Here is a 12,816-nt window from a genome sequence, read left to right on the forward strand (position 1 = left end):
TGGAACAGGAGGAGCTCGTGTGCAAAAGGAGTGAACATAAAAGCAGACAAGAATAAAATCTAATGCAACTACAGAATTTGCTCTAAATAAAAACATATAAATGACTACAGAGACAAAACAGGTAAACAGAATAGAATTCTAATACATAATATATCATGCTTACTTAATGTAATGCTTACTTCCACGACACATTGCCACACAGCATGATGCTTTAATCCAATACTAAAAAATATGTAATGTAAGCCTTATTCTCAGAAAATAATTCCTATAACTTTCTAATATCTAGCATTATTTCCCATGTATAACAACCACCCCGTATTCTAAAAATGATCAACAAACCACAATATAAGTACACATAATGATCATGTACAGCTACCTGGGTCTGAAACCTGCTGTGTAGCATTTTTCATTCACTTTGCATTATTAGCATTTGCAAGTATAAGCAAAAAGAGGAGGGCTCTTTACATTGCAGCAATTCTATGCAAGCACTGCATAGCTGGTGACTGGCAAACGCAGCAGTGACAAGGTGGAAGGCTCGGGTCACATATAAAGCAGCTGTCAATTCAGGGGCTCAGGCACGATATAGAAGTCAGTACCTACCTTTTCACTGTGCATTTTTTGCTCAGCATTAAAAATCTGATTTTATAACAGGTCATGTGTTTACAATAACCTAATAGGTGGAAGTAAGACTACTCTCGCAGCCACAATGTTTAAAGCACAATGTAATTCTGCAGTTCCTCGATGCAATATTTACATTGGATTGTATAGCTGATTCATTTCTACCATGCAAAGTGTAAACTTGTCATATAAATCATATCAAAACACACCATGAGCAAACACTCCCTTTAGGATCTATACCTGGCTTTAAGCGAAGGTTCCAGCTCCCAGGTAGCGAGCTGCAGCGGAAAAAAAAAAAACGCAGTGGAAAAGACCACAAAGGACGTGCATTAATGGATTTATTTATTTTTTTACAGAAAGTCTGTAGAGTTTCCTTATTCTCCTCTTATACGTATGCAGAAAACGCCAGCATTTCCGCTGCAGATTTTTGGATGGGATTAGCAAGAATCCAATTTATTTTGTAGGTAATGTAAAATGTAGGGGTTTTTTTGCTGTGGCGTTTCCATGGCAGCCAAAAACACTGCCTGTTCGCAACATGGGGCCACGGCCTTAGATTAAAAAACTGCATAACTAAGACTAAATGCAGAGACAGAACCCCAAACCCACCCCGCACCCCCCCACCCCTGCCCCGATGGTTGTTTCAGTTTCTGGTGCAGATGGGTACAAATGCGGCAAATCTTTGGTGCACAACTCTTTTTATGTCAAAGAGGCACCATATTGTTGATTCTGCAGCACCCCTCAGCACTTTTTACAAAAGTGGGAAGAGGGGGACAAAGACCAAGGTGGCCCGGGGCGGATACTGTGGGTCCAACAAATTTACTATAGCTCATGCCAGAAAAATGGCGTGAGTTGTACCGAAAATCTATGCTGTAGACTTGCTGTAGCCTCTTAATTGAGACATCTCATGCTAATTGAGAAATTGATTAATTGGACTGACATTGGAATTGTCAGTCTTAATAAATTTCCTCCAATGATTTAATATATAAACACCTACCCCTTCCCCAAAAACTGTTAGTATAGAAGCTATTTTGAGTCTATCTTTATTTAAAGTAACATTAAATTTAGAAACAAATGTTAAAAGAAAGCAAGTAGACCGGAACAATCAGTCTACAGCATGTTGTATATAACCCTCATCATCTTCTACTACTGCAGACCGGGAGAAGAGGAAGGACGGAAGCTCCAGTCAATTCGACTGCAAACTGTTACAGGACTATGAGATGGAATAGGGGTACAGGGCTCCAGGAGCACATAAATAACAATTTGGTGTAACCTCTCAGTTTTAACTCTAATATGAGACATAGGACTAAGGGCTTGTTCACATCTGTGCCCGGGAGTCCGTTCTGCAGGTTTCCATTGCCTGCACAAAACTGGGCAGGAGATGGAAACCTGCTGGCATCTTTCAAAACCATTCATTTGAATGGGTTTGAAAAGTGTCCGGCCGTGAGCGCCGGGGAGCGCTTTATGCTCTCTGCGGCAAAACAGTTTTTTTTAAACCGGACACAGAGTCGGACATGCAGTACTCTGTCTCCGGTTTTAAAAAAAAAACGGTTTCGCCGCAGAGAGCATAAAACGCTCACCAGCGCTCACAGCCGGACTCGGCATGACAGGTTTCCGTCTTCTGCATGCAGAAGACGGAAACCTGAGAACAGAGTGCCGAATGCTAGTGTGAACCCAGTGTAACTGAAAGGACGAGATAAAAGAGGAGAGGTCCTGGGATTTCTTGCACGTTTTCTATGTTCAGTGTTCCTTTAAAGGGGCTCTATTATTGGGAAAAGTCATTTTTAGATAAGCACATCCTTGCATAGCCTTTAGAAAGTCTATTCCACACCTACCTTTAGTATGTAAATTGCCTCAGCAGATTTTGTATAAGTCCATTTTTTCTCATATGCTAATGAGCTTAGACCGTGCACCGGAAGTGTCTGTGTGCACTGTCTGCTTTACGTGTATGTAAAGCAGAGATAAGTCGTCAGCACAGCAGCCTCTGCTATACATACACATAAAGCAGACAGCGCACACAGACACTTCCGGTGCACGGTCGAAACTCATTAGCAAATGAATAAAAACAGACTTATTCAAAATCTACTGCGGCAATTTACATACTAAAGGTAGGTGTGGAATAGCCTTTCTAAAGGCTATGCAAGGATGTGCTTATCTAAAAATGACATTTCTCATTGTTAGAGCCCCTTTAAGATGAACCACCACCACCATGCCCAATGTGTATTATTAGTGACTTATTGACTCCACAATACATTCTAACTCAATGTAAAATGGTATGACACAGCTACTCCTAAGGCCACATGAAGATGACCAGGCCATGTGCAGTAAGGCCGTGCAGTATGTATTCTGCTGGCAGCTTCAGCAGAACTGTGAGGAATTTTAGATTCCCTGCAGGGCATGATAATATTACTCCGACTTGTAAAAGGAACGAGTTTAATATAATAACCTTATTTCTGCAATTTCTGATTAGAAGCGAGGAATGACTGACATCATCGTGTGTTATGACTACAGCCCAATTATTCATGTTGACAAATGCTTGATCTCTAACACTGCATATGAAATATGTATAATAAATGAGAAAGCAGCCACACCATATATATTATTACAGTATTTAATTATTTCCATACTACATTTTGTGCTATGAAATATTTGGAAAATATGAAGTTCTTCTGTCTGAAGGAAAAAAAAAATTGATGGGATTGGTTTCCACTAACATTACCTTAACTAAACGAATACATCACTGACAATGGAGCACCTGCGATAGACAAATCCATCATAATTACCAGCGAAATCCTAAAGAGGCTGTTAACTAACATCACATAGCCATTGATCTAGTTTGTTCAGCTGACAGGTAGACAAAACATCCAACATCAGAGGTCAAAGGGGAGCTAGTACTTGGTCATGATGCCTCCATTCAGTTCATGTAATAAGTAGATTGGACTGTATGTGACGTAAGAAAATAAGTAAGTCCTCCCAAAGGAATAAGTATATTTCACAAAAAAAAACACCCAAAATAAAGGCTAATTACATAATCTATATTATGGCTGCAGATCCCACACCAACCTTGGATCTAATAACCCAAATTTACAGCATTGTTCAGGGGTTGAACAAACACCCCTAATTTTTAAAATGACATGTTGAACTCTTCCTATTATAAAAATCTGATTATTTTTGTTAGGTGTATAATATATCAGGAGGACTGAGAGGGACTCTGTTGGTGTGTGCCTTGTAGGGGCTTGATGACCAGAGATGCTAAACTGATCAGAGAGTCCAGGTCTACTGGTTTCTGTGAGCACATCTAAGTGTTCAGAGACAGGCAAAACATTTGCAGACCTAAGCACCTATGGTCAAAAGTCAAAGTTTAACTTTGGTTTGACTACTGCAGCACCATCATGGATATTGTCTTTGTGTACTGTATGCTTCATGTCAGGGTGTAGTGATAGCAGTTACTACTGGGCCCTTGACCCTAAAAGGGGCCCCAAAGGTCCCTCTACCATATCAAATATACTACCATTCTAAATGGCACAAGATAGCTAAGGACCACATTACAGATTTTGCACTGGGGCCCAAAAGCTTCAAAACACGCCCTTTGCCTATTTTCACTGATATTCATACCCTTAAACTTACATTCAAAGCTTGTACCTAGTGTCAAGCTTTGAATTTTGACCACAGTTGATCGCGTCTGTGGATGTTTTTCAATTTGCATATTGAGACATGATCACAGAAACAATAGACTTTGATCCACAAATAAACTCATTACAGACACCCCTACCAGGCACCCACCAACAATCAGTCCTCTTTGGAGCTATGCTAGGTCTGGCATCACACCACAAATAATAAAGTTTAACAAACATCAATATAACCTACGTGACGGAGGGAAAAAAAAGAAGGTGTTACTGCTACAGGTGTGCCAGGAAAAGCTCAACTTGACATAAGCATACAGCGGCCCTGCCCCCAGTAAAACCAGTGTTACAGTCCACTTGGCTAGTATACCCAATTTGTATCAACACTAAAAGGGCTTATATCTCTGGAACAGTTGAAGAGATTTGGATAAACAACACTGGCTAAGAGAGCTATGGTCTCCCCTCTCCCATTCAGTAGTGTGTAGGTTATGGAGAAGACAAAATAGCTGTCAGCCATCTACTATGTATAGCCGGCTTAAAAAGAAAGTTGTCCTGTGAGTAGGATGTTCAATTGAGGCTAAGGCCCCCCGTGGCAACTCGCAGCAAAAAAAAGCAAAGCCACGGCAGCAATGCAAAGCCATTATTCATACAGCGTTTTACATAGAAAATTTGCAGAGGTTTCTTCTAGGGACTTTCTGCTTCAATTATATCTACAGGGAAACCGCCGGTTTAATAATCGCCAAGTATCCACAACACGTATTTCACCACAAAGTGGGCATGGGATTTTCCAGAATCCCATCCACTTTGCTGCGACTGTAAAATGCCATGTTTTTTCCATGGTGTTTACACCAAGTGGGGCCCCGACCTAAAGAGGTTTTCCAGGCCCAATTTGATTTTTCATACTGATGATCTGTCACAAGATATGTCATCAGTATGTGATCTGTACGGTACACCACACAGAGGAAAACAACATAAAAAGAAAAAAAAAATCAAGATCAATTTGGGGCAATTTGGTTATTCAAGTCAGTATGGAAATAAGGTTAAAGGAGTTCAGAAAGATTAATATAAACTGTGCTTTCTTCTTTTTAGAAAATGACGTCAAGTCCGTTGGTCACATGGCAATACTACAACTCATTCCTATTAAGATGAATGGGACAAAGATGAAGCATGGCCATGTGACCAACAGACACGACGTCACTTACTGAGAAGAAGAAAGCAGCCATATTTTGTAATCCTGCACAACCCCTTAAATTTGATGTGGATTTTCAAAAAGTGAATCACATCTGTGTGAAGGGGGCCCTAGGAGTCATGAAGACATGTGCATAGAGCATGTACTACGGAACAAAGTCCCTACTATGTGTGCTGTCATCTGGTGGCTCCACATGTCTACAATGAATACTATAGAGCATACTGCTAGGATATGCCATCTGATGAAGCACGAAACAAATGTTTTCTGTTGAATTCCACATTAATTAGACAGAACACATTTTCATACACCTCAGACTTTGTAGCATGACATATGGAGATTCTTCCAGATACAGTAGGGCACCTTTACAATTCGATGGGTGCCAAGTCACAACACAGTGTACAACCGTATACATGCAGAGAGCTGCACACTTTAGGCAAAACGGTGTAGAATGACTATGCAAAATATTTCAAAATTCTGGTGCAAATTGCACCACAAATATGTCATATATGTGAAAATGTGCTTTAGACACTTTTCACACCTCACTAGACAGTTTTAAAGTCGTCTAGAAATGTGGGTGTAACCAAGATGAGTCAGAAAATGCACCAGACATGCTATTAATAGCATGATCCATTAAAGTAAGTCAGCCAGGAGGAAGTGCACAAGAAACATGTCACACATGTCTAGCAAGATGTGCCAAATTTATCACACAGCATGAGCCACCACACATTTGGCGCATTTTCTGCCTCTCTTAGAGTTTTGCTTGAGGCAGAGATGTAAACCATACTATAATGCCCTCCTAAATTGTGTCAACATTTTCCCATTATCTCGTTTAAAAGGTTATTCCCATCCATAGGGTAAGCCATCACTTTTTATAAGTCCAATATCTGGGAGACATACAGATTTTCACAGTGAAGAGGCTACAGTACAGGTTTAGTGCAGTGTCCACTTCTTAAAGGCGTTATGCCACAAAAAGCATTTATCTTCCTCTTGTAAATTCAGTCTGACTGCAGCCTGTAGACATGCCCCTTGCTGGGTAGGACGCATTCACTTCAGGGGGAGTGCCAGAAAGATAGCAGAAGGTACAGCACTCCACCATCTTCAGTTCTCCCTCTAAAGTGAATGGGAGTGCAGATGTGTCCAGTCTCGCACAGACTCACCTACATTCAGCCTGATAACAGTCTAGTGGAATTCACAATGGGGGAAACACTCTCCATTTTCAGGATTGGTGCGGTTCCCAGCAGTTAGACCCCACCCATCAGCTAATTTATCTATCCTATGGATAGAGAATAAAAACTTTTCGTGTCATAAACCCAAATTTAGCTGCTTCTTCTTTGCAACTTTCAAGCCACTCTAGTAAAAACAACAAATACACAGCACTAAATAATACACAGGTATTGCTAAAAGACAACAAGATGAAGAAAATTCTTACTCTTTGGTAACTCCACCCCCCCCCCCAAAAAAAACAACAAAAAAACAAAAAAAAAAAAAAACAGTTATCTACGGCGTCATTGCTATCTGCCATTGCTATCTGTGCAATGCAATTCACGTATGTAACAATTTATAGCTAAAAGATAGCCCAACACATAATACAGCTTCTGTCAGTAGTTTACTACAAATAGTTTTCCTTTACATTTCTTGCAAAAATCAAATACATGATCACCCAACCTGCCATACAAGCAACATACTTTGTAAATATCTTGAAGGTAAAGACACCACAAAAGCCCCACTTACTTTGGGTTGTATCCTCTTGGGTTGGTTCTTCTTATTGAACTTTTCTTTCATCTCTTCTAAAAGAACCTTCATCTTTTTGCCTTCTGAAGTATTCAGATGCTTTGAGCTCAGGTGAAGATAACAATGCCACTTGGCAGAATCAAAGCCCCAATGGCAAGTCCTCTTATCTGGCGACCGATGAGAGTGCATGACGAAAGTCTGTGTTGAGAACATCCCATAGCACTCCAAACACTGAATGCAGGGGGCATCAGGCTGGGTATAAAGTTGAGGTGCAAACAAACCCTGGCACTTTCCTAAACAATCATGTTCAACTTCAAAGGCACTACCTGTTTCCTTTAATTGAGCCAAAGAGTTTTTTGCAGGCAGCAAACTGCCATTTTGTGGGTAGGTGTGTGGCCGCAAAAGAGCATTGCATAGTCTCTGAGCATCGGTCAAAGTGATCAGTCCACAAGAAGGGGCATTAAAAGGAAGAATTCCTAAAACTTTCAATATGTGAAGCTGGTCTGATGTACAACGTGAGCAGTATATGTACATTTCATCACACACAATATTAATCTGCTGGAGCGAAAAGTCCCGCAAAACAGAGTTTAAGACTTGAGGAAGGCAGAGTCTTTTTTCACCTCCCACCATAAAGCAAGAAATTGATTCACCTTCCAGTTCAGTCTGGGTGAGCTCTGTGGAACTGTCTGATGGAATGAGAAGTGGTCCAGGATGAATTTGTGGGGAAGGAAGAGGCAAGAACACTGTTGGTGACATGTTTTCTTGTGAAAATCGAGCGGAGAATGCAGCAGGACCACCTAAGGAACTTCGGCTACTCAGAGTGAACTGTGCCAGCGTGTGTTTGAGTCCAGGATTCAGTTCAGATGACCCACCAAGTGATACACTGGTAGACTTGGTAACACCATCTTTAGTCTCCTCTACAGTTGTGTCTTTAAAGTCATCAACCTCCATCTTGATAGCTACTACCTTGTTTGAAACATTTGGAACATCTACAGTAATGTCAGTCTCCTTTGCCAGTTTTTTTATTGGGGGACTTCCGTCTTCCCCCATCTTTGCGTTTCCTTCAGATACAAGAACTCAAGTGGTAAGATGGTGGAACTTTATACTCTAGAAACAAACATTGCATCCAAAAAGACAACAAACGTTACTTGTTCCTAGAGCACATGTATACTACGTGAATTATGAATTATGTATCTAGAAAAAGGTTTATAAAAATGGCATAAATTGCATGACAATAAAAAGAAAGAAAAATATAATCTGGGCTTTCCAATCCAACCTTTCGTTAAACCACAAGTGCCGAGTGCAACATATTTCAGAAAGTGCCTACATACAATTAATGTAACTTAAATGGCTTTATTTTCTCCTATTTGGTCAATTTTATGTAACAAAATTGCATCCACGTTGTGACACAGAGAAAGGAGAGTGAAGTCAGTTTATGAAATGAAAATCTAATGGCGACAGAGCTTCCAGTGTGGTGTTTTCTAGGATCCAGTTAACGTGAGTTATTTCTGCACATACATCCAAGAACAAAGAGTCGTCTTCTGCTGGTGTTTTATTTCAATACGTTGTGGTTTTATCTAGAAAAAAAAAAAAAAAGAATGGAAAACCGTGTGTTCTTTAACACTGTCAAGGTCAAATGCAGAAAATATGCACAAGCAGAATTTGATATACAATACTATCTTTATGTGCAGCATATTAAAATGCCCCCCAATAATCTGCATCATAGGTGAGGAGTTACGACGTGGGCATGCACTGGTATGTAACAGAAGGTCATCACGATTATCCTTTGTGTTGGCTTTTTAAATGATCTCAGGCATATCAATCGGCATGCCAAGCCTCGCTCCCTCTAATCTACAAGCCCTGCTCCAGATTGCTGGAGGTGCTGCAAGCTGTATTTCAAACGCACAATAAAGACCCGTTTAATGACAAACAGTGCAACGTGAACGTGACAGCAAGCTTAAACACATGGAAATACTTGGTTAAACCCAATAAGTGGGAAGGAGAAAAAGGAATAGAAATCTCCCTCAAGACTGTCATGTGATAATCCTTATGTAGTCAGCTTACAGTTCACTGCAGTCCAGCAGGAGGCTGATAACTAAAGCTAGAGATGCTGATGGCAGGACCCCAGGAATGAGTGTCTCCCATCCATCGCTGCCTGACTGTAAACATCACCCAGTGCTATCCTAGCCCACAGGCATTTAACCCTATCCTGTATATACACTATTAAAGCTTCCAGATCTCGGTAACCCAAAGAATCTGCTTCCCTGTATAAGATCAGAATGATAAAAACTATAATAATGTAAAATAACAAAATGACAAAATAAAAACAAACACATATCCAGGTGAAAGATGCTGATAAGCTTAGCAGCTAAAGGAGCTGGGATAACAAGGAAAATAATAAGCAGTCAATAAGAGACAAGCATTTACAACATACACAGTTCTTTCTGGAAAGTCAAGATACACACACAATAGACATGCCCATTTACATCTGCAGGGAAAAGGCAGATAACCATGAGAACTCATGCAATGCTGGAGGTCATAGACGGGCTAAATAATAAGAACTGACTGACTAAACAAAATAAATGTATCATTTTTTTTCTATAGGATATTAATACCAGGATTCTGCCAGTGCTTGTAGTGCGACCTAGTATCATTAATAAAGAAGGAAGAAAACAATAGGCGAGGGAATCCCCGCACCAAGAGGCATTTAATTCCACAAGCAGACAAATCAATGACTGATGCTTGAAACTCCTAATGTGAGCGCTGTCACAATGAACGTCCCAATCACTGGCCACAGACACAGCACTGCCAGCCACATGGACAATACCATTACCCTTTAACCTTTACGCTCTCAAGCTGGCCATAAAGCTATGGATCCTACAGACAAGGGAGAAAATATTTGTATTTTGCAAACAACAGTATCAAAATAAGTAAATGTTGCAGGAAATAAAAAAAAATCCTGTGTTGGATCCTCGGAGCCTTGTGACTGCTGTGAATGACTGACCACATATCCATAGTGACATTACAAAATACTGATCCATAGGATATAGTCCTATAAATGGATGATAATCTCATCTGATTGGATTGATATGATTATTGATACAGGCGTCATTCCTAGGTTATTAGAAGTGATCCTTAGGTTATTGGTTAGCTGTAAAGGCAATGATGGCAACATCCCTCTGCCCTGGCATAGTCTGCAGCCAGCTGGGCATTGCTATGCACATCCCTGGGTCTCCACTGCTATGCTTAGTGGGCACATGACACATGTGAGCCTGGTATACAGCTTCTACCTGCACAGCAGTATACAGGACCACTGCTCTATACACAACGCGGCGGTGCTGCCCTCCTAGGCGCCTCGGTCACACTGCGCTCTGGGGCCACGCACTGGCTCCTCATGGTTACCTGCGACCACAGCACAGGTGTCCCAGTGACTGGCACAGCAGCCAGTCTACCATCCCGCAGTCACCTCCCACCACCGGAGCGGAGAATCCACTACGACTTCCAGAGGTTGTTACCTTGGCAGCTCCGGCAGCCCACTTCTTGCTCCGGTACCATTGTCGTTCTGGCTCGGTGTCAGCAGCAACCCTCCTTCTCCCTCCCCGAACTACGGGGCGTGACGTCACCGCTGCACACGAGCCGCCTCCCTCTTGCCGTCTGTCGGCTCAGTCTGCGGGGCGCAGGAAACGGTGACGTCACTGGGAGGGGGAGGAGCGGGGGCGAGGGGGTGAGGAGAGGGCAGACACGGCAGTCACGTGATGTGTATGTGTACGTCGCTCTGCTAGTGAATGTGTCAGGGTGCCGAGTGCTGCTGGGAACAGACTGATGGGAGCCTTGGCACACTGCTTGTCCTCTCACTAGCCAGGCCTACACAACATAAGGGCTCATTCACACACATTTCTAGTGCGTTTGTTTATAAAAAAAAAAAAAAAAATTAATTCTGCCACATTTTCTGGAGGTGTTTTTGAAGTTCTGCAGAGAACCTTCTCCTGTCCTAAATGACATTACTGCTGTGTGGCTGGCAGTGCAGTAACCCCTGCCCAGGGGGTCCAGTCCAGAGGGGTCCTGTTCATTATAATGTAGCCGCCACCTTTGTTAACAAAAAAAGCAGCAAAAAAATGTCAAAACACTGGGGAAACAAAGTTACATGTGCCAGAATTGTGGAGACATGCTGGGATCACAATATATTATGTGTTTTCTTAGTGGAAAAGGGGTTTCTCTTAAAGGGAGTGTGTCACCAGAACTAACATGTCAGCCCTGCAGATAGACTGGTCAGGGTCACCTGGATCACAGTTGTCCCCTTGTGATTCGATGGTCGGGACATTATGTTGTGAGGGCAATTGGAGGTGACATTGTAAAGTGGGCACATATCAGGTTAGGGTGACATAAGGGGCACTATACTGTGTGGGGGCGCAGAAATAAATGAAACCGGCAGAGTGGAAGTGGGTGGGGTACTCAGCACATTCTATCCATTAAAAGTTGGGAGGTCACTGAGGGACATTATATGAGGTGACTAGGGCGGCATTACACTGTGTGAGGGACAATAAGGGGCATGCTATGTGAGGGTCTTGAGGGGGCATTATAATATGTGCAGGTCAGTTATTTCTAAATGGTGGTGATGAGGGGGCCCCACTTATGAAACATTTGCAGTGGACCCACCAATGTGCTAAAAAGGCCCCATGCTCACCTATTATGATTGGGACTCAGCGGTCACATGGTTGACACAGTCTCGTGAGGCTTGTGCTTATATGTAACAATGCCACGTGGCCCATTGAGGCCCAATCACCGGTCTCTGCGGTCTCAGACGTCAGTCAGAAAACCCAAACACAGCAGGGAGACACCTCCTGGGCCTTCTGAATTTACCTCGGAGAATAATAATAGCGGCTCCAGGGGTGGCTGCTGTGTACAGGTTCCCCAGCTGATGTCAGCAGTGATATCCTGTTTGTGAGAGATGACTGCTGCAGCCAATCACAAGCCTTAGTGGCAGTGGCGGATCCAGGGTTTGCGGGGGGCAATTGACTTTGGCGGGGCCCTACTTACTGGGGGTCTCGCACTTCTAACCTGTACTTCCCAACTGTTGAAGACTAGAAAGAGGGAACAAAACGTGCGGCGCGCTGCAGCAAATTAGGCCCCGCCCACTTTTATGTTGACTCCACCCATTCTCATTCAATTTTCATGTGATTCCACACAGTATAATCCTCCTACAGTCACCTGTAAATTATATCCCCCCCCATTTTCATATACACCCTTCATCTACCCCTAGTTTCATGTCCCCCCCTCTATCTCTGCCCCAGTGTCATGCCGTTCTCCCCCTTCATCTGCCCCAATGTCATGCCATTCCCCCCTTCATCTGCCCTAGTGTCATGCCGTTCTCCCCCTCCATCTGCCCCAGTGTCATGCTGTTCTCCCCCCCTTCATCTGCCCCAGTGTCATGCTGTTCTCCCCCCCTCCATCTGCCCCAGTGTCATGCTGTTCGCCCCCCCTCCATCTGCCCCAGTGTCATGCCGTTCTCCCCCTCCATCTACCCCAGTGTCATGCCGTTCTCCCCCCTCCATCTGCCCCAGTGTCATGCCGTTCTCCCCCCTCCATCTGCCCCAGTGTCATGCTGTTCTCTCCCCCTCTATCTGCCCCAGTGTCATGCCATTCTCCCCCCTCCATCTG

At 42.9% G+C, this 12,816-nt stretch overlaps 1 protein-coding gene across 1 annotated transcript in view; it reads right to left on the minus strand.

The window, feature by feature from the left end:
* SKIL (SKI like proto-oncogene) overlaps nucleotides 1–10,842 on the minus strand; it is a 30,878-nt gene extending 20,036 nt beyond the window's left edge. Inside the window, exons 1-2 of the mRNA XM_075268678.1 lie at nucleotides 10,674–10,842; nucleotides 7,159–8,735 (exon numbers count right to left, since the gene is read on the minus strand). Of these exons, the coding sequence (XP_075124779.1) occupies nucleotides 7,159–8,208 (1,050 nt within the window). The 5' untranslated portion in view covers nucleotides 8,209–8,735; nucleotides 10,674–10,842. The remainder of the gene's footprint in view (nucleotides 1–7,158; nucleotides 8,736–10,673) is intronic.
* Between the last annotated feature and the right edge of the window lie 1,974 nt (nucleotides 10,843–12,816).

Source organism: Leptodactylus fuscus, chromosome 3, assembly GCF_031893055.1.
Source record: "Leptodactylus fuscus isolate aLepFus1 chromosome 3, aLepFus1.hap2, whole genome shotgun sequence".
NCBI lineage: Eukaryota > Metazoa > Chordata > Amphibia > Anura > Leptodactylidae > Leptodactylus > Leptodactylus fuscus.